Source organism: Leptonychotes weddellii, chromosome 12 (assembly GCF_054177405.1).
Source record: "Leptonychotes weddellii isolate Sample4059 chromosome 12, ASM5417740v2, whole genome shotgun sequence".
Classification (NCBI taxonomy): Eukaryota; Metazoa; Chordata; class Mammalia; order Carnivora; family Phocidae; genus Leptonychotes; species Leptonychotes weddellii.
In genome coordinates this window covers 68084417-68107423 of record NC_138380.1, presented here as the reverse complement: position 1 = coordinate 68107423, position 23007 = coordinate 68084417, and the positions used below count along the sequence as shown (strand labels likewise).

The 23007-nt window shown below is 37.0% G+C and overlaps 1 protein-coding gene across 19 annotated transcripts in view; it reads left to right on the top strand.

Moving 5' to 3' along the window:
* Positions 1-23007, top strand: part of ADAM22 (ADAM metallopeptidase domain 22) — a 201465-nt gene that overhangs the window by 169537 nt on the left and 8921 nt on the right. For 5 of the 19 annotated variants that reach the window (XM_081800581.1, XM_081800583.1, XM_081800582.1 and 2 more), the window contains 7 exons: positions 1413-1527; positions 4066-4156; positions 7903-7920; positions 14383-14490; positions 16876-16976; positions 17314-17380; positions 19624-19734. In XM_081800581.1, the coding sequence (XP_081656707.1) occupies positions 1413-1527; positions 4066-4156; positions 7903-7920; positions 14383-14490; positions 16876-16976; positions 17314-17380; positions 19624-19734 (611 nt within the window). Of the gene's footprint in view, positions 1-1412; positions 1528-4065; positions 4157-7902; positions 7921-14382; positions 14491-16875; positions 16977-17313; positions 17381-17553; positions 19575-19623; positions 19735-21510; positions 21610-21916; positions 22004-23007 lie in introns of those variants that run through there. The other 14 variants (XM_081800589.1, XM_081800587.1, XM_081800585.1 and 11 more) reach the window with 9 other exon arrangements.

The window sequence follows — 23007 nt, the reverse complement described above, 5'->3', positions numbered from 1 at the left end:
CATGTACTTCTGAAACAAATAATACATTATATGTTAAAAAAAAAAAAGAAGAAGAAGATAGCAGGAGGGGAAGAATGAATGGGGGGAAATCAGAGGGGGAGACGAACCATGAGAGACGATGGACTCTGAGAAACAAACTGAGGGTTCTAGAGAAGAGGGGGGTGGGGGCAAGGTTTAGCCTGGTGATGGGTATTAAAGAGGGCACATACTGCATGGAGCACTGGGTGTTATACGCAAACAATGAATCATGGAACACTACATCAAAAACTAATGATGTAATGTATGGTGATTAACATAACAATAAAAAACCTCAACCTTTTTCTTCCCACATATTTGTCAATCTGCAGAGATTTGTTAATCTGAAATCTGCATTTTCTTAATCGTATTTTATAGTTACATTTTTTTTTAAGATTTTATTTATTTATTTGACAGAGAGAGACACAGCGAGAGAGGGAACACAAGCAGGGGGAGTGGGAGAGGGAGAAGCAGGCTTCCCGCTGAGCGGGGAGCCTGATGCAGGGCCTAATCCCAGGACCTTGAGATCATGACCTGAGCCGAAGGCACACGCTTAACGACTGAGCCACCCAGGCGCCTCTATAGTTACATTTAGATGTGGATGTATGTCATAGATTAGACAGAAGACAGAAAGCTATCCACTGACAGCCTGCCCCCTGAAGAACTTCTCTGATCTTAAACCTAGCTGAATTCTCCCCCACTTCCCACTCCATTGAAAGTTGTTTTGAAGTATCAGATCTAGGTATAGATTCCGTTTCCGGTACGTATAAGTGAAGATAGATTATTGTCTTATAGTTTTTAAAAATTTGGTGCCATTTTATGTGAAATTTTTCCTTACATTTTGTTTGAGGGCTTCACAGTTTCCATGGCGTGGAGGTCGTTCATCTCTGTCGCTTGGGTTGAGGTGCTAGGGCTACAGCTTTGTGAAACTTTCTTCTTAGCCCAATCAGGCCTTCCCTCTTCTTCATTGGATTGCTCTTTATCTCTTAGGCTTCCTAAAGGATGAAGGTCTTTGGTATAAAGACCGTTTCTTTGTAAGAAACTTTTATATTGGATAATCGGCAAATGATTGTATTTCTGCTGAGTTTTAAAACTCCGTCCTATAAAATTTAAGTTAATGAAATTCAAAACAATAATTTCATTGATTTCTTTTTAGACTGTATATTCATTTCCCCTGTTAAAATTCATTATTCCCTTTGAGTCTAACTGCTGATCTCTAGAAAATATTATTTTAGGTACTTGAAAAAGAAATAAGGAAGTTAGTCTTTAGAAGAAAGTACTGATCATTTTTCAGTACCATCAAATTCTAGGCATATAACAGTTATAAATTAGTGCTTATTTTTCATGCTTCTGTATCAGAGAGTTGACCTGTACTCTTGACTGATTTTGGATTTCAGGTTTGCAGTAATGAGCTGAAGTGTGTCTGTAACAGACACTGGATTGGTGCAGACTGCAGCACATACTTCCCTCACAATGATGATGCAAAGACTGGCATAACTCTGTCTGGCAATGGTAGGTACTTGATAACTGCCATTACATAGTTTTTATACATAACGAGAGAGAACTGCTCTTCAGAGAGTTTCATTTGGATTATTGTTATAGCTCAAATATAATATACAACTGGGATCCACGCAGTATGAAACTGATATTTTCCATTTCCATTTCCATGTGTAATATTGAATATAACTTAGTCTACTGATTTAGCCTTATCTTGTCCTACATCAGACTGAGATTTTTCAAGTATTCTGTTTTGGGGGGTGGTGACAACAAACCCTAGCATTTCTTTTAAATGAAGAAAGTAGTCCTATTTCTTAACTCTCTGAATTTAAGGAGAGAATTTTATATTTTGGGATTGAATACATAGAAAAAAAGCAATTTGAAGAACTGGGTTATTTTTTAAAGATTTTATTTATTTATGCAAGAAAGAGCATGAGCAGGGAGTGGGAGGGGCAGAGGGAGAGGGAGAAGCAGGCTCCCCACTGAGCAGGAAGCCTGACCTGGGGCTGGACCCTGGGATCATGACCTGAGCCCAAGGCAGACACTTAACCGACTGAGCCACCCAGGCACCTCTGAAGAATTGACTTTTAAATATCTTGTTGGCTTTAATATTTTTTTATTATAGAATCCCATCTCCATTCAACCCAAGTTCTGTAGCCTGAACTGTAGATAATTCTAGAAGTAGTAACCTTGGCCGAAGGGGATTAAGGACATAGATAAGAAACAACGGGTACAGATCTAAAAGCTACAGTGGCCCAAATGGAGAGGTAGAAATTAAATGCAGATAGTTGTAAGAACACATGCCTTGGAGGTAGATGTCCCCTTTTAAACTATTTTATCATTTTTCATGATTGAGTGTTAATTAATGTTCAAATCCTGAAGTCCATTCATCTTCCTGGTCATTGTAATCATCCAGACAGGTTAAAAATCTTAGCCACGATGACTTTAGCAAGGAAAGTCCGAGAATGATGAAGATTCTGGTGTCCTCAGTCTTAGCAAGGGTAGTATGGAGCTTTTTTCAGCAGTGAATGCAGAAATGAGGCTATTCAGGTCCCTGGATTTAAGTGACTTGTCAGAAGTCATATCATTACTTAGAAATAACCAGGCTAAGCCTCCAAGTTTATTGATCCCTGTAAAAATTGCTGGAAGAAAAAGAAGAAAAGGCAGATATGCTAGGCCCTAGAGTAGGAAAACCCCAGTGCCCCAGTGGGTCCTCTGGCATCTGCATCCCCCCATCCCACAGAGGATGTGCGCAGGGTGGGCTGTGCTGGTTTCCTCGGATGCCCTGCCGTAGGACACGACTTACCGAGGCCTCCCATACAGGGGGGCGGCCGCTTCTGTAATGGGGATTTGCGATCTGCCCTAGTTGCCCGTGATTACAAACTGTTGACATCTAGAAAGATGCTTCGGGAGTGTAGCAGACCAAGAGAGACCTGAGCTGCTCTGAGTGAAACAGATCTGGGTGATTTAAGCATCTGGTATAAATCATTATCAGCAAAGCAGCCAGGCCTCCGATCTGCCTTTTCTGCTCCTGGGCCCTCCCTTGAGTCTCTTACCCGAGCCTTTGACTTATGGGGTCACTCACACTGCTATGATCCCCCTAAGGATTCCACCTCTGCCTTCCTGACAGCAGATGCTGACACACGGTGCCATTACTGAGCCCTGAGCACTGGCCTCGCCTTGGCCCTCTGCCGATCTGCTGCCGCCTGGCTCTCGTGCCTGGCAAGCACCAGTCTCTGGCTCGCCACACACTCTCTTTTCCTCTGGCTTCTTTCCTTCTCTAGGATCCCACAGCCACCATTACCAACTGGAAACTATAAGCCCATTGTTTGATCACCTGAGCACTCATTATATAAATCCGTAGACACATTTTCTCCTCAAGGAGCTTACATTTGAGAGACAAAATATCACATGTACAACCGAGGGCGATAAGGACCTTGCGTTAGTGGTCAGGATGGAAGGATATGGACAGTCACATTTCTGGAATTCCTGAGCAAGAGGTCAGGGTCAAAAGGAACATGGATTTCTACACGTTCCTATCCAAAGAGTGCTATGGCAATATGGTAGAGTCGCTCTCCCTTTGTTTTTTATTTTTTACTCTTCCTTTTAGTAGTTCAGCGACCTCATCTTATTTTTCAGAAAATTACGTGGGAAATAAAACTGTGCAAAATATACTGGGACAAGAATGAAAAGGGAATGTAGACAAAGAATTACGTAAACAAACAGTTGATTCGGATTGCTAAGTAATGCTTGATATTTCGTCCCTTTAAAAAAACACCCACTTTTTTACTTCACAGTATGTATGGATATCAAATCATTATGTTGTACGCCTGAAACAAATACAACCTTATGTCAAGTGTAGCTCAAGAAAATTAAATTAAAGAAGTGTTCTCTAAGATTAAGATTTAAAGGGAAAAAACGCCCACTTTGTAAAACAAATAATTTTGTTAGTGTGGTGATTACAAATATGGGGAATAATGTTCCCGAAAGAATTTTGTCTCAAAATTTCAATTATATACACTGATCTTCATTGTTTTCTGTTTCCCCCCACAGGTGTCGCTGGTACCAATATCATAATAGGCATAATCGCTGGCACTGTCTTAGTGCTGGCCCTCATATTAGGAATAACTGCATGGGGTTATAAGTAAGTGAAATGTCTCAGTATTGTTACTATCGAAGTAGACTTTAAAACATTTCATTTAAATTAATTAAGCACCTAGAAAGTTGTGTATCATTGGATAGGTATACCTGCAATGAAAATCAGTCTGGTTCCACAGGCAATCAGTGAATAGTCTTGGCATGATTAGAGGTGATAATAATTTACTATGTTTTTAGATTTTGAGGTAACTCCCTTCTATTCTGAAAGTAAAGAATATTGTTTTAAAACTGTTACGTGAAGTAAAACCGATCTAAATAGTGTCTTAATGCGAAGGCTGTGTTGGTTTGCTCTTGAGTGACATGGGCTCTCTTGACTTAAACCCACGCCCAGAGATCTAGGCAAGATGGTCCCATAGGGAGCATAATGCTTTAGTACCAACAGCAGTGACGCTGTCAATTCTCAGCAAGAACAGCCACGGCAGATGTGTGACCGAGGACTTGCCGTGGCCCAGCATCGTGCCAGAGGCAGAACCTCTTCCTCTTCATACCCAGTACGAAGGGGGCACTAGTATTTAACTATTGGGTGTTTGTGTGTGAAGAAAATACTGTTCAGAGACTTCATTTGTTCACATTCAGAGTCAACTTTAAGTTACTGCTTTTAATATGTAATTCTTAAGCTTCAAGTTCAGCTTAGAAGTTTTGGGTTCTTATTTATACATTTTTAAAAAGTTACAAATTACGTAACTTTTGAATACTGAAACCCCTTGAGCATTTAGCTAAGGAGATGACTTCAGGCATTCCAAACTTACTTATTTTCTGAATATGTTCAGTTTCCTTTTGAAGTACTTCGATATTAACGATGTAAAAAATTTCCTTAGGATTCAAGTAACTTATTTAAGTTTAATAAATTGAAACTTAAATATGGTGAACCTTGAGTTCTGTTTAATATTTCAACTTAAAATCATTGTTCTGCTGATCTCTCATGATGATGTTTCAGTACCCCAGCCCTAGGGTTTTTCTCCATTTGAAGGGCCTACAGTGTTTTCTAGGCATTCTGGCCATTACCCCATTTTATAGTACTCCCCCCCACATACGCCTGACTTACTTCACTGACAGACTTGGGAATTAGGATATTTTAGGCTTCAAAATTACCCCAAACTGTTCAATAGACTAGGCACTATGTAATTATGTGCTATTATTATTATTATTATTATTACCTGACATGGTCTTAAACCAACTCATTTGAAGGAAATCTCTTTAAAAGTATATATGGCTGTTGTTTGTTGTGAAGTCAGAACCCTGAAAGAGTTTCTTTGGCGGAAAAGAAAGAGCAGTTAGCTTACTGCCAAGATAAACTTTGTATGCTGAAAGCATTAAAATACACGAGGGCATCTGTGGAAGGCACATAGATACCTATGTGCCTCTTTGATGTGCAGGCCGTTAGCTCTATGGCATACTTCCATTTGCACGGGCTGATTTCTTTCTTTTTTTTTTTTTTATTTTTTTATTTATTTATTTGAGAGAGAGCATGAGGGGGGGTGGTCAGAGGGAGAAGCAGACTCCCCGCTGAGCAGGGAGCCCGATGCGGGACTCGATCCCGGGACTCCAGGATCATGACTTGAGCTGAAGGCAGTCGCTTAACCAACTGAGCCACCCAGGTGCCCCCTGCATGGCCTGATTTCATCATAAAATTTGGAGTTATAAAATTACATGTCTGAAAGGAAGGCTTTTCTGAATATTTATCATATGACCTCACCTCACACCCCAGGTGAATTAGTCCCATCTTGGAGTTAACGCTATTTCCTCGACTTCCCTGATTTAAGACCTATGTGGTAATTGCCATCACAAGCTTTGATCTTTTGAAGTAGCTCAGTGGTTTCATTGGTCATGTGAAAAGGGGAAGGCAAAATTATTAGTTCTGTTGTGTGTGATTTTCTGCCACCTACTGATGCAAATTGGTATTTCTTGTTTTTGCAATCTTGGAAAAAAATTACCTTTCAGAAAATATGAAATCTAAACTTCTCTTGCTAATGAAATTACCTATGTCCATTTGTTTTAATGATTAGAATGAAAGTACTTCTGTTTGTCATTTCTTATTTTTATGAAATTCTTTTGAGATTTCACTGTTTTTTCTTTTTTTCATTTCTGAATATATGTACTTTGCATATTCGCTAAGGAAAAAGACAAATCTTATTCATACCACAGAATCCTCTTCATAAATTTGAACCTGAGTGATGAAAGTTTTAGTGCTACTAAACTTAATTCAGAGTATGTTTAAGAATAGAACGAGAATGTAGAAGTTTTAATACAGGAGTTAAATTCATGAAATTCATATTCTACTTGAAATTCAAAAATGGATTTAGGACCTGAAAACTCGTTTCCTCATTAATGCTTCCGATTAAACTTTCTGCCCGTTCTCCAAGCCTTGGAGTGAGGGAATGGCGGAATAGGCAATGAGGAATACTTATTTGGAACTGATGGACCACTAGGTAATCAGATGGAGGGAATAAAAAGTTAAACATACTGAATAGAAAGAGTCTGGGACTTATTCTCCCCCTCCCCCAATCTGATGGTTTCAACTATGAAAAATATAAATAACAGATTGGCACTTTTACTCTCATGAGCTCATTATTAAACCAAGATACTTACAGGGTGTATGAAATAGATAGGCAGATAAAGGTGCTACAAACAAAATTGATATGGAAATATTATCCTTGATGTGGGGAGGAAGGAGCCCAGTACTCAGTTGCTTGACCTTTCTAACATGTCTTCAGAATATTAACACTTAATTAGGTCACGATAGAAAGTTAAAAATTAAGTCTTTTGAGTTGTAAATTAAAAGTCACTGGTGTCTTACTATTATACCCCCTAGAACACATTTTTGTTTAATATCGGTTTGTTTTAAAACTCATGTAATTTTGTTTTAGTGTATGGCCAAATGAAAAAGAGAGACTAAAGTTTGAACAAAGTATTTCCAGTGTAAAGTTTCAGTAAGTAGTGATCACTTAGAAGGTCCCTAACAGCTGTGAATTAACTCATTCTAATATATCCTGCATGATGAAATAAGATGTTCCCGTGTCCAATCATGTTTTCCCATTTGAAATTCTTAGGAAGAGCTTTAGTTTGGGATATGTATTCCAAAAGGAATGAATTATGATTTTTATTTCTATGAAAGCAGTTAATTTATAGAAGTAACTTGAATAAGATTGACTTTAGAACATTACTAACTAAATGTTTAATATGGTACAATTGATATTGGGAAAACAGGTGTTCTTTCATAACTGAAGCTTATTTATGCTGTTAAAAATATTTATTTGAAAATTTTGTCACTAACCCTTTGGTGTCGCTTCTAAAGATGAAGTAGAGAGAGAGAGAGAGAGAGAGAGAGAGTGTGTGTGTGTGTGTGTATCGTGTGAAAGAGAGTCTGTGTTTGTATTCCCCATGTTATTTTACTTTTTTTAAGGATTTATTTATTTGAGAGAGAAAGAGAGAGTGAGAGAGAACACGAGAGGGGAGAGGGTCAGAGGGAGAAGCAGACTCCCTGCCGAGCGGGGAGCCCGATGTGGGACTCGATCCTGAGACTCCGGGATCATGACCCAAGCTGAAGGCAGTCGCTTAACCACTGAGCCACCCAGGCACCGTGTATTACCCATTTAGTTTTGCAATTCAGAAATCCTCTAGTGGAGACCTTTCAGTGAATGCTAGACCTTTCATGTTTATTGCTCTCTCTGAATATACTTCCATAGGTAACTAATTCTTCTTTTTTTTCCTTTTCTTCTTGTCCATGAAAAGAAATTATCGAGAACAGAGGTATGTGATGAGAATAATCTGAACACATAACTGAAAGGTTTAAATCCTATTAACATCCTTGGAATTCATACATGCAGTTATAAAAGTTATAAATGTTGACTTTGTTTCTGTGATCATAGAGCAATCTTGTTTTTCATGACCTTGAAACGATAATTTTAATAATGGTGCTGTGGAATGTATTATTTATTTACAAATAGATCTATCATTATTTAATTTTAATGGTTCTTTCATCCAACAGTACCATAATAATAGAAGTTACTTGTGCTACTATTATAGTAATGTATATGGAAATGAACTTTTTTCCATCTAAAACAAACTTCCTCTATGTTAAGTAATCACCTGTGTTTACATTAGTTAATTGGCTTTTCTTCATCTTTTTAGCAATCTTATTGCCTAGTACTTTCTGAAGGAATTTATTTTTTATTTGTTACTATTGTTATATTAATAACTTCCATACAAAAATGATAAAATTTATATGGGCACAGTGCTGGGATCAGGAGAATGTCCTGGTACTTGATGGGCCTGTTTACTTCTGCATAAGAAGATATTTTTGTACTGATTAGGTAATTGTGTAGGTAAATAATTTGCATTATTGGAATCTCAGATTGTCTAGTGTAAAGGCCATAAAGTCAGACACCCTGTTCATCATAACCTTAAAATCTATGTTTAACCATCAGCATGAAAAGTGGTACAGAGCACTCATGTAGTTTTATAAAAATGCCTATTTTTTCCTAAATCTAAATTAACCCATTTTGAGATAGCCCCTTCACTTTTCACATTTAAAAAATTATTAATGCTCTTAGCTATTATACAAAAAATTTAAAATATCCTGGAAGACCGGGTCTTATGCATCATGTAATACTAGTTTTGTACTCAAGATAACTGTGCAGATTCATACTTAACTTTCCCCACTGTTGCATCAAATGTCAGGCAGATTGGGAATAAGATGTAATAAACATGATAACACTTTTTCAGGCCCTAACTAGCTTTCATTTTTTCACAAATTAAAATTTTGAACTTTACTTTTCTGTTTTGTTCCATGTTGTAATTTAAAATTCCTGTAAGAAGACTTTAGCCATAAGTGTCTACAGTCTCTATAAATGTGCTCATACTGAACCAACTAAGATCCTGGTCAGTTAGCATAGATATTAGGAAATATTCATCCAGTCCTGGGATAACTAACTAACTCGTCATTAATGGAAAAAGTAAACCTGAGACAAAATGACTTAAGTTTTAAAAACAACTAGATTTCTTTTTGACATGTTTAATAAAACTCTTGTGTCTAATCACTGGAGAAGAGCTGGAATCATTTAAGCTTTCTCTTGATAGAATTTGATCAGTTATATCAGAAATCTAAGTTTGGTGGCTTTCTCCAATGAAAAACAAAATTAGGCTAATAAGATCAAATATTGATGACTCAGCCTCATTTCCGTGGTAGCTAAGGCTATAAGGTAATTTAATATTGCTTACATATAAAAAGGAAAGTAAAATGTCACAAATATAAGCCACATAAGCAAACCTAAAGCAGTGCTCTAAGACACATTCTCACCTGGAGTACTATCCAGAATGAGGGAATTGCCCACACTACAAAAAATTATTAATATGCAAAACTGTGTACCAACCTCTTATTCTAACTCAGTATCTACATAGGTACAGTTGAGAACATTTTTTGCATTAAGAATTTCCTTTATGTGTCTGATATAATTTCATGCCTCCTGGCATTACTGAGTCATCATTTTATCAATCTGGTTACTATTTTGGAACCTAGTTCATATTTTGAGAGTGGTCACATCTTCGACAGATTTTTATTTTATGTATTTTGCTATATTTCATTACAATATTTATTTATTTTTGCCCTTGTCTATAGCTAATGAGTCTTAGACTTGTAGAATAATTCTCAAAATGAAGAAGTAGCAATTAATGGACTTTAATAAATATCTTCTGAAGGATTTTCCTTTTTGAGAATATTTGTCAGTGGTGATAGAGCAGGTAGGGAAAGGCCAGTGGACCAAAGCATGCATTAAGAAATGTATAGTCTTATAAAAATATTTTCAGATGTTCAGAAAGATGTGTTCAGTTCTGAAGGATGCTAGGAAATAGAAATAAGAATTTTGAGTTGTCTTTGTCTTTAAATTTAAAGGTTTTCCTTTGAGGTTCCATGGTGGGAGGACTAAGTGACGAGGAATCAGAAATTCACTTGCTAGGATGTGATTTCTTGGGAAATCACTTAAATTTCCCACGACTTTTAAATCAGATAAAGTTCTATGTAATCTGTGAAGCATCATAGTGAGGGAAGTTCTTAGTATGTGGTCTCTGAAGACTTTGTGTTTCTCTGATCTTCAAACGAAGGACGTGAATGTGGTTGTTCTCACAGAGAAAGGCCGCATTCATCCACATGAATGAGGCCCACACATACTGGTTGACCTGGTGCAAGTGTGGGTGGACATAAAGGTTTGCTCTGACACTAAATGCAAGACCATATTAAACATATAGCCAGTTATCAGATTCTTATTAATGATAGCCATTAGGCATAACTTTCAAATTATTAGAGAAGTCAGGCAAGTAATTCTGTGAAGGAGCTTGATAACCTGGCATGATAGGTTTAATTGCAAGTCTGTCAACCCTTTGTTTTCTTTTTGTTTACAAACTGCTTAATAAAAACAGAAGCCCTGTTCTGGACACAGTAGAGGCAGAACCCCATGCATGAATGGTATCACTTTAAATCTGCCAGTGTTACCTTATGAAGGGGAGAACCGTGTAACCTAGGAACCGTGGAGAGTTCTTTTATACATCATGTAGTCAGAAGGATGGCTGATCTTTTTCTTTAAAATTTTCAGGGACGAAGGCTTCCATATTATTTTCAGCTGATGCTATCATAATTGCTTTAGTATTTAGCAGCTGTATACTCTGTGTGTTTGTTTTTTTTTTAAGATTTTATTTTTAAGCAATCTCTACACCCACTATGGGGCTCTAACATACAACCCCAGGATCAAGAGTCTCACACTCCGCCAACTGAGCCTGCCAGGCGCCCCAGCAACTGTATACTTTGATACAAGAATTATAAGTTTGAGCTTTAGTTTTCAGATCGGTTTGCAAGTAGCAATAGAATAAGAAAACATTAATTTGAACTTGGATTTATATAACATCCATATTCAGCTGAAATATTCTCTTCCTTTGTCTGAAATGAACACACATCATTATGATTAATGTGAAATAGAATAAATAATTAGATCATATCTTCCTGATCTGTACCTTAAGCAGAAACCCCCTTCCCCATTTCATTTCTCTCTCACCTGTTTTAGCCAGTTTATTTTCTGCTTGTGAACCTCCCTCCCTCCTTTTTTTCAAACCTATCTTAGTTTGTTTTTATATTATTATTAATTATATTATTATTATTATTTAAGTGATATTCATGCATCTGTCCGTGTGACTTGGTACATATTATATAATATTTCTTAAAACAGTAAAGTAACAATTCTAATATCAGACAGCCCAGACACCAACAAAGCATTGGAGAAATGCCTCCTTCAGCATTAAGGTTAAGACTTAAGTTTTTTTCATTGTATTCTCATTTTGAGTCTGTGTAAGGATTAAAGTTAAATATTATGGTTCATTGGACCCTTTAAGGAAAGACCAGACTACCCTCATAACAGGGTTCCTTTCTGAGGAAAAAGAACTTAGTTAAATAAGCTTTTATTTTAGTCATTATTTATAAAAATTCGTGTGTGTATGTACATATTTGCATATAATGTGGGAAATATGAGGTAATGATCCCATGACAAAACTTGGTGCTGGTCAAGCCACCTAATGTAGTAATCACTTCGTGAGTCAAAATTCCATGAGATGATAAAAATTTAAGAAGAAAGCCATAAAGACTAGAAAAAGAAATTTGATTAAAAAATTTAAAGACTCATTTAGTCATTAATGATCTTATATAAGAAATGATGAAATGTTATTTTATTGATCATGGGGACCTGATATTCTCTATCTTCACTAAAGTTCAAACAAGAAGAAGTAAGTTTGTTGTAATCGGCAATGGATACATGATTCTTCACTGGACAGTGAAGAATGTTAAATATCATTCTTAAGAGATCTTTAACAAAATTCTTAATCTGTCATTAACATTGTTATTCATTTACTATGTGAAGAAAGTTACATGCATTCCTTATGTGATTTTAAGGGGAATACAGAGTAGTTTCTGTATTTTGGAGTCTTATTAATAGAGATAGCTAAGAATCTAATCTGCTCATCACCATAAAAATAAGGCCACACCCCAGAAGTTCATTAAGCTTAAACTCCCTTCCAACCCCTTGACTGAAGCCCATGGTTTATGATATGTTTGGTGTTTAGAATTTTTGTGCATTGTGTGAAAGATGACCATGCCCTGCAGAGAAATTACACTGAAGGAGTGGTAAAATGTGCAGAGTTAAAAAAAAAAACAAAACAAAACCAGCAACAAAACGAGGCCCATCTATTGTGAGGGGTAGTCCATTTAAGCCTGCAGCCTCAGCCAAGGGAGCCCTGGTAAATGCCTGAATGCCAGAATCAGGTAATGAAAAGGTAATTTGGGGGATAGATTAATGGGAAAGGTCAGATGTAGTTGGAATTTGTCTTCATTTAATTTGAATTTAGTGAGGCACATCTTATCAGTTTATAGAGATTATTATTAAAGGTGATGATGAGAAAAAGGATTTGTTAACCATAAAGATTATTGTTGGAGATGATGTTGATGGCATTCTTTTATAAATATTAATGTGATCCAAAAGGAAAGTTTCCACCCTGAGGCGACATACAGCACTCTGAGTTTCTTGAGATCATTTTTTTTTTCAAGCATGACAGAATGTTTTACTCATAGGAGGCAAGGCAGAAAATGTGATTCCAGAGATTAAAGATCTCTTGCATAACAATATGTATCATTTGTCCTGTATTATTAACACTGTGAATATGGGGAAATTATACTATTTTTTGTATAAAATTAATGTTTCATAATATACTGGGAAAAAGAAAAAAGTTACAATTATGAGCTGAAGCCACTTAAGGGGTTAAAAATATTTTGAAAGAGTATCACAGAGTTCTAAAATTAGTCTTACAAATCTAATGAGAAATTTGACTTTCTTCAAAGGGGAGGATCACACAAATTTATCTATGTGCTTCCTATGGGTTGAAAAAAATTTTTTAGATTTGTGGAAATGTGTGAGTATATAGGATTGAAATAATATGAGGGAGGTATTCAAGTAATTCAAAAGAACAAATGACCAAGTGTTGTCAACGTTTCAAACAGAATAGGAATTGGTACAAGCAAGCAAACATCTGAAAGTGGCATTTTTTAAGATAGAATTTAGCATGAGCAAGTAACCAAGGTAAGCATGCTCACTAAGGAAAAATCAAGTAGAAAAAGGAGTTAGCAAATTTGGTCTTTGTTGGAGACCTATTGAAGTATAACTCTGTTTAAAATTCTCAATCCATCGCCTCCCACAAGGGTACCAAATGGAACTGAATCAAGTTTTGGATGCAGGTGGTTTTTTGGGCCCAGGCATTGGCAGGTGATCAGATTAGCTATTGAGGTTGGCTAGGTGGTCCATTCTAGAGTTTTCTACCCTCCTCCGTTAGGAAAAGTAATAAAAATCTGTTCCAACCTTAGTTAATTCAAAATCAGAGCAAGTGGGGTCAATAATAGTACAGATTAAATGGATCTTCTTTTGTTGTGTTCCTTCTACAGTGGAGGTAGAGAACCGAGGTCACCCACCAACTACCTATAAGTATCTTCCTGTAGTCTCAGCAAGAATTCATATATTTTTCAACCCCTTCTTCCTCTTGCAGAATTATCTCCCTTTACATATTCTACTGTGTAGTTATAGCATTACATTTTTGATTGATGTTGGAATCTCTTTCAGTTTCTTCCTATTTCTCCTAAATGAACAGTGAAGCTCCAGATTGAACAGATTAATAAGAATTTAATTGGATTAAATTATAGAAAATGGCTTAGAAATCCCTCCGTTATTTTAGGACTTAATTGGTCTTGGGGTTACATTATATAATGTTTGGAAATCTTGAATAGTTTATTGACCACAGTGAAAAAAAACTGTGCCTTATCTGGGGCAAGGACGGTCTGTCCCAACATGTTTCCTTCAGCACCATTTTTTTTTTTTTTTAAAGACAAAACTTCAGTCAACATCTCCAAGTATAATAAAGTTACAATGAGAAACTTCATCTTTCCATATTTTTCTCCTGAAGGAAGGCTTTATTCATCCAGATTGTATAGACTTCACTGATTGCATTTTTGACCTACAGTTAGAATGACTTAACTTGTCACATTTATTAAATATAATCTTACATGTTGTTATAGATTTGATTCATGTAGATCATTATCCCTACCTCTTTTATCCTAAAAGAATATTTGTATATGTCTGTGTTCATGTGTGTGTCTTGTTTTCTGACTCTGAAATGTTTATTATGCCTTAGACAGTTACCCCAGGGAGATTATGTAAAAAAGCCTGGAGATGGCGACTCTTTTTATAGCGACATTCCTCCTGGAGTCAGCACAAACTCAGCATCTAGTTCTAAGAAGAGGTCTGCTTTTCTGTCGCATTTTCAGATTTCTACCTGTTCCATCACACATTATTCCATTAGTCAGAACATTTCATTATTTTGCAGCAGGTTTGATTACTTCTTCCTTCTTTCTTGAATGTTAAAAAATAGTATCCTTTGTTCTTTGATTACTGCGCTTCCAAATGCCATATGCTCAGAACCACTTGTTAAGCAAATCAGGCCAGAAATTGAACCAAAACTAAACCAAACCAATAACAATCCTAAATCTACATAGAAATCCTAGGGTTTTTCAATCTTGCTCTTATATGGCTTAAGAAACTATACATAGTAACTTATAACATTTTAAATGGTGAGCTTTATGTCATGTTGGGTAGTCAAAGAAAAAGGTTACTGTCATGCTTCAGTAAAGCAGTTGTTAAATTGGTACTATAAATGCTGCGTTGAATATTTTTAAATTTTAAATATACCAAAGCTAAGCTTGCTGTGAAAAAAAGATTGCTTCTCTGTGAATCATATTGAATATTATGATTTTGCCTTTTATTCCTGGAATGATTATTTCTAGACTTTCTAATTTAGAGTTCGGTTGCCAAATTAAGTATATTTAATATTTGCCTGAATTTTATAATAGGACAAGTGGGGTTAATATATTATTTATATGTCTTAAACTTTGATGTTATATTCTTGCTCTGGGATCTTAAGGTGTATAAGACCATTTAAAATTCTGCATGCTTTATAATTGCTTAATAAAATAAACTGGTAGAAGAAATAAATAGTTGGAATGTTTTAGGAAATGAGACCTACATTCACATTGAAGAAAGCTAAAATGTTCCTGTGGAAGAGTTTCTTTAAAATTGGTGATAGGGGTGTAATGTATAGAAAAGAAAGATTTGATAGCCCAGTACATTGCTTTGGGCACAGTAGGCACTTTGGAGACTGAAGGGGAATTTCTAGTTTATTTAGAAGAAACGTGATCTCTTCTGGAATTCTATATGGAGTGAATCGTCTGTAAAAATTCTGCAATAGATCTCACTCTGTAAATAATCACAAAGGAGAAAAGAAAGAATCAGTAGATCTGGGAACTCTTCTTTATGTGGAACTGTCTTAAGCATGAAGGATTGTTTTTACTCAGATAACATAGCTTAGAGAAAAATAAAAATATTAGTTTTTGCACAAGGAGTACAGATCTATAGAAGGATGTTCAAAAATTTTTATTCTTTCTATTGGGGTATTTTTGGCTAAGATAATAAGGTTTATCTAAATTCTGTATATAAATATTTTCTTGGTCAAATATTTAATTTTAAATTAAATAACATGGTAAATAGAGAAATCAGTGGATTCCAGCAGAATTTCTGTTGTCCTTCTGGACAAAATAGGATTCATTCTATAATTAGCAAATTATGTTGTAAAACTCCTAATCTGGGGAATTAATGTGTAATAATTGTGCTGAGTTCCATTTATTTTCATTCATCATTAGAAGGCTCCTTTTAAAATAGACATTATTAGCGATTAACTGGAATGATGTGTGGAAAAGATTTTAAATATAGTGCTATTGTCTAAAGTACCTCAAGAAGAGCTTAAAATACTGATTTGAATAATTCCCAGATATTAGAAGAGTGGGTTATGACTTTTAAGTAGTTAAAAATGGTATCAAATTATGTGACTCCTCCTAAATACATGTAGTTTGTCAAAACACTTTTCTTATGTGATACAAGTAGGTGTGTAAGTTTTGCTTCTTGTAGACAATTTATTTAAGATGGTAGGACACAGGACAAGGGCTTAATGGTACATGGGCTTTGTGAGAGAAACTTCCATGATAAACATTTGATTCAGTTTGGTTATTGGACAATTAACTAACAGTACTACATTTTTGGGGGGGCATATTTGTGGAGAAAATGCCAATTCTCAGAAAATAGTTTTATTGTTTAAGAAAACCTAAATATTACTTTGATAAAGGTTGACCAGTTCAATTGAACAGATCTTAATGAAATCTCTTGGAAGTCCATGTTCTCATAATATCTGAATGAAAACCATTGCTTTACAATTAAGAAACATCTATAGTGGGACCCCATTATAACTCTTCTGCTCGAGTTACATAACTGAACTATGAAGTGAATTTGCTCATTGTGGTTGTTGGGAATGTAATTGGCTTGCACAGTATGCTGATACTTTTCCATTGTACACTATTGTAATGGGGTTCCATTGTATTTGACTTTTCTTAAATTGAATGTTGTGTAATTCTGCCTTCTTCATGAAGACTTTCATGGTCTCTTCATTCTTTCATTTCAGATCTTTTTCTTTCTTGATTTATTTAATGCACAGTAATGCTTAGAAATTTTGCTTACTGATTTTAAAACTAAGTTCACTTGATTGTAGTTTTGAACAGTATACACGCCTTTTCAATTTCAGGTCGAATGGACTTTCTCATTCTTGGAGTGAAAGGATCCCGGACACAAAACATATTTCAGACATCTGTGAAAATGGACGACCTCGAAGCAACTCTTGGCAAGGTATACGGCGGCCTTCTGAACAGCTAGTGCATCTGTTTGCAGAACCCCAATTCTCTTTTGTGGTTCTTGGTTGTGAAGATTTGTTCTTCATGTATGCTCTTTAGTTCTTCTCCCAGCAGAGAAGAGGGCATTTATTATTTCTTTCTTTTATTCTTGGATGGGAAATGACGGGATTCGGTAGCACCAATGTGAGAGAAGGCTATACAGAGTACCCGACGTGTAGCCCTAGGTTCTGGGAGGGGCTGGCTGTGAATTACACCACTTGAAGTACCCTGTAATTACCCATGTGACCGTTGTTTGTTTACATTCAAATCTAGCCATAAACTGTCTTTTTCAGGTAACCTGGGAGGCAACAGAAAGAAAATCAGAGGCAAACGATTTAGACCTCGGTCTAATTCAACTGAGTAAGTCTAAACCTCTAATGGAGAAAGGCATTCCAAGGTCCTGTGCAGTTAGTGTGCAGGGCTAAGTAACGAGATCATCAAAGAACTGTAAACCATGCCTCTGGTCTTGGTTTTGTCTTTTTAATTCCTTTTTGCCGTTTTAAAATTAACCATGGCTTTTCTCTTTTACATAGGCATCTCCGCAACTGTACCCAAACCAATATTCACTGATAGTGGGGGGTCCCACCCTCGCTGCAGGCTTTTTCCTCCAGTAACCTGCCATTGTGGTGTCTTGGTTCCTTTTGAAGGGAATTTTGATAACATTCCTTTCTTCTCATCACCCGGGGTCCAGCCATTTCAGAGGGTCACCCTTCCTCTTCCCAGTATTCACACAGCCTAGAAGCATCAAGGGAAAATTCCCGCCGTCCTAGAGCATGAGACTGCTCACAGTGTGGAACCACCGCCCGGAGGGCTTCATGGCTGCAATCTAAGCATTCTCTCAGACTAATGGAATATGTATTCCCTTTTAAATCTTCCTTCTGAGGACATTTAAAAGGGCACTTATCAAAACTTGCTCTTTAACGGAATCATTGTCACTAATTGCAACACTATCTGTTTTAAATGATAGCCACACCTTTTTTTTAAGGGGGGAGTGTGGGATCAGAAATTACATTTAAAGTTATTTCTAATGAGGTAAACACCATGCACTTTTTTTTTTTTTAATTGTTTCTTCACTTAAGAAAGTACAGCAAAACCAAGCTTCCTCAAACCTTTATCCCACGTCGAGGAATCAAACACACCCTCAGTATCCTTCTGGACCTTGCTACCAGGTTTTAATTAACCATACTTTTTGGACCTACCTAAACTTTTTTTTTAACTTCTTTCTCACTGCATTGCTAGCTATTGTTTTTAGGATCACCTTTGCCTCTTCATGCCTTAATACTTAAAAAAAAAAAAAAAATCTGAATAGCAGGTGTTTGTTAACTGCTTGTCCGAAACTTATGTTAGCTTTTCCATCATATACCCTGCCTTTTTCAGTCCAGGAATAAAAACAGTGCCCTGAAATTTGGACCTTCCTGCTGATGGTATTGTCTTGTAAGTGGCTTGTCAAAAGTTTGCTAGAGGATACTTTATTTTAGAAACAATAGATAGGTTTCAGTGATAACCATTGCATGGTCCAGAATGACATCATAGAACTCCATCATAAATAACTAACCTGTTCGAGTTTATCTTCTACATTCCCAAAGCGCTTGGATGCTTTAGGGCTCATTGTAGATAAACTCTTGGAATGTTGTTTGATTTGTTTTGCATGAGGTCACCTGGTAAAGAGCGCCTTAGCTCATCTCAGTTGCTCACAAGAATACAGATAAAACTGCAAAATGTTCTTCAGAACTTCCTTGATGTACTGGTTAGCATTTTAACAGCATTTCCTATAATAAGGCTTTGAAAACTCCCGTGAAAATAAACCAATGTTATATTAAAGCTAGGTATTTAGGACCCAAACAACACTTGGTGTTTAGCAAGATTCATACAGTATTTTCTAGCATGGTCACTTACTTTTTAAAACTCTTATGTAAAATTCCCACTCATATCATATGATAAAAATTATAATACTAGATAGCCCTTATGGAATTTCTTGCCTATGAGATAACACTATAGTATTTAATAAGATGTCATGGTGGAATCATCTTTGTGAGGAAGAAGTATTAAGGGCTCCCTCAGATTTTTCAGACTTTTCAGATTTGGGTACATGACTCATGTTAATTAAATGGAACCAAGTCTGTGAGGTTGACCACTATTTTCACGTACCTTATTGTATGGGCACTATATACCTATCTATATATTTTTGTTTTTCCTTGAAAAGAATCCTAATATATAGCATATCAGGAGTTATGTTGACAGTCTTTTCTTATACTTTCCATATTCGCTAAATAATCCCTTTTGCTTCAGATATGACATTATAATTTGTGGGACTATAAGAGGAGCAGAATGACCCTCTTTTTTATTTTTTAGATTAAAAGGTATCATTGAGTCCATTATTTCAACATCCCCTTTAGTACCATCATCCCAAAGGATGATGAAACATCAGGACATGAATTAAAATGTTCACCACAAATGCATACTCTGCTAATTAACAACCTACAGTGTCCTTGTTTATTGTATTGTTTTTTTCCACTCAAAGTTTTTGCATCTTCCTCACTGTTGTACATGATGTGAAAAAAGGTTTTGGCTTAGACTTTGTATTATATATTGTGTTTTTACAGGAGGGAGCCCCAAGCACCTGAGCCTGGGCACTCCCTCGCCCAGACAGTCCCATCCCAAGGCATAAGCCCAGGGGGCTCTGACAGCCCCCAGACAGGGAGTCTGGATCACAGGTCAGTCTCCACCTGCCCCTTCATTCTGGGCTGCCACTTAATCTCCCTCCTAGTCCCTTCCTTGGCTGAGAACAGGGTCATTTGATCTTTGACTGACCCCCAACGTCTGCTTGGACATGGTCCTGGTCCAGCCAGCACCAGCTAATTTTCCTCTGCCTTATCCATTCTGGAGAACACAAAGAGCTCTCCCCTGTCTAACGCATTTTTTTTTGCATGTTGCGCTACCAGCCAACTCAAGCCACGTAGGCAGGTTTAGAGCGGTTCGATAAAATCCCATCACTTCTGCCCCCACCACCTAGAAATGCTAGGAAGCCCACTGTGAAGACACTTTCACGGGCAGATCCCCAGAAGGAACCACCATTGAGACCTCTCTTCAGTGACCTCTAGTGAAGTGATCACAGCATTCTGAGATGCTCCCCGAAACAGAGGGAAAGGTCCATTACATGCAAGCCAAGCCATGCAGCTGTAGGTTTCATGGAACAGCCATGGCATCTGCCCTTTGAGCTTCTGAGATTGTCAGTGAAAGGAACACATGTCTCCTCCTGGAAGCTGCCTGTGGGTGACTCAGTTTGCTGTGTGGCTATGTTTCACCTGATAACAGCTGCATGGGCTTTTTCTCGGGTTTTCCCCAGGCCGGAGCATTCACTGGCCTTCATCTCTGGCTGCACTTGCGTTTTGACTTTTTCTTTTTGTTCAAAGGCTCAGCGGAGGTTTTTACGCAAGTTTTAATTGGCTATCTCTGTGAAAAGTGCAAGTTGGCAATGATTGTGGGTAAAGGCAAAACTAGCTCGAGTTGTTCCCGTGGCAGGGGACACTGTCTTAGCAAAAATGGTCTTACAGACATAAAAAGCAACTAAACCCTTCCCTTAGGAGGGAGCTGCATTGGTTATAGCTAAAAATGAGGGAAAGGGCTATGGAAAAAGTAGTCTAATTTTGTTTATATAACCAGAAATGTGGTCATGATTTAAATGTATTTACAAACTAAAACCAAACATGGCGGAAAGAAGCAAAGTTTAACCCCAAACGAATAGTGTATTTTACCTTTCCCCTGGTTTCTTTCCAAATAACTTGCAAAGTTTGATAGAGCTTGCATCTTCGTTATCTGTAGTGTCTCTAGAAGTTACTTTTTTTAAATGAGAAAATTCAGTACAACCTCCAAATTGTTCCAACATTGGATTTGTTGAATCTGTATTTATTTTACAAGAGCACATTCTGAAAGGGGATGTGTTTTTGCTTGGCTCCCTGGGTTCAAATCAAAGGGGAAAACAACAACAACAACTTGCACTCCCAATTTACCATCTTTTAAATTTTCCTTTGCGCAGTAATTCCGATGGAGACTTTGCCAGATCCATCAGGGAAATGCTAATGAAGGTCATTTGTATCTTCTGGCAGTCACTCACATAATTCATGATCAGACATTCAGAAGGCAACTTCTGATGCCCATTTCCTAATGGAAACACAAACACGTTAGTCTGGAGTGCATAAAAGGAAGAAGGAATATTGCAGCTACAACTAAATTGCTGAACCCAACCTAAAGATCCTGGAGACCTATTTGGCCCACACTTAATGTGTATGGGGGCTCCAGGATCAGAATAGCGGGACCCTTCCTGCTCTCTGTATAGCCAACTGGAGCACCTTTCTTGTTAACTCCAGCCTAGGGTCTGCTATCTGGAGTGAGACGGAAGCCATGTAAAGTCTTTTTTTTTTTTTTTCATATTGGAAAGAGAACGTTGCTCCTTTTAATTGTTCTTGGGGTGTTATATACCCAAACACCAGGTTGGAATTGCAGCCATCTGAATATTCTCAAAAAGCATCGTTATCATTTGAAAACCAAGGAGCCAAATGAGAGGTGGCCTGGAAAAAGCCACTTTGGAGGTGGGTGAATGGGACCTCTGACGGTGCTATGATTGGAAGACAGCTTCTGATTCCCTTGGGGAAACCCCTGCCAAGGCTTTCCCTAAAATGTTGAATACATTCTAGAATGCCTCGAGCCTCATTGTAGCTGAGTTTATTCTCGTGTCATCGTACAGACTGCCTCATAACCCCCAGCATCCATCCTGGTTTATTTGCCATAGTCACTTGCATTTGGAGGGTGAAGAACATCCTTGCTAAGCTTGTGCTGTGTATTTTCAGATTTTCTATCTTGTTCTGCTTTCTTTGTTCCTTCCATTGCTTTCTGCAGGTATTTAAACCCATGGTTCAAAAGAGACTATAATGTAGCTAAGTGGGTAGAAGATGTGAATAAAAACACTGAAGGACCATACTTTAGGTATTTTATACATTAATTTTATATCCTTTTCAAACTCTCCCAGCACATACAAATACTGTAGTGTGACTGGCTCTCTAGCTTGTATCTCCCAAATACAAGTTCCCATAAGTGGAAAGGGTCCTTGTTCATTTGCTGCCTTTTAATCTCTGTTTCTGGCTTCATGAGCAAGTCTAGTTCTTTTCTGAATGTTTCAAATGAAGCCATTTGAAAGGGTTACCATTTAGTGCATGCCCCCATCACCATCTTGAGCTTTTTAGTAGCTTTCTCTTCATTTTATGCTATGTAGTGTTCTATGGGCATGAAACATACTTTCCACTAATAAAGAAGCACTATTAACCTGAACAGTTTAATTTCTAGAATTTAGCAGTTTTATAGTGCATTTTTCCTACTTCCTGCCTTAAGAGTGCATAGTGCATATGAAAAAACTTAAGGGAAAACATGAAAAGAAACCAAATGAAATGTAGCAGAATTTCACTTCAAGTAAAAACAGTGATTTAATGGAACTTAAAATTACTGAAAGAATCTTGACCACAAAGAGTGGGATCAAATGAGTTTAGGTTTTATTTATTCAGTACAAGCACTCGCCACCAGACAAGGGCTATGCTGAGAAGTGTTTACAGATTCTCAACAAAACATCCGAGGAACTTTTTATGCTAGGAAGATGGTTGTCTCACATTTCACACAGAGCAGGAAGCAGAGAGAAAACATGTTCTCAATTCACAAAAGAGCAGACTGAGTATCCCTATATTTTAGAAACTCTAGAATTTACTCAATCCACTGTAGCTCAGTCTAACTTCAGAGGTCAGAGAGAATTCCCAAGAGCTCTTATGGCATTTTTTCACTCTCTGTAATACCAAAGTGATTTCCTAGAGGTAAATGTCCAGTTTATATATGACTACTTTGTGGACAACTAATGTAAAGAAGAAATATGGACTCAGTTGCTACCTCTTCTGAACAGAATAAGCTTTCAGATTACTTTTTGCCATGACTTGGGTCAGCATTTA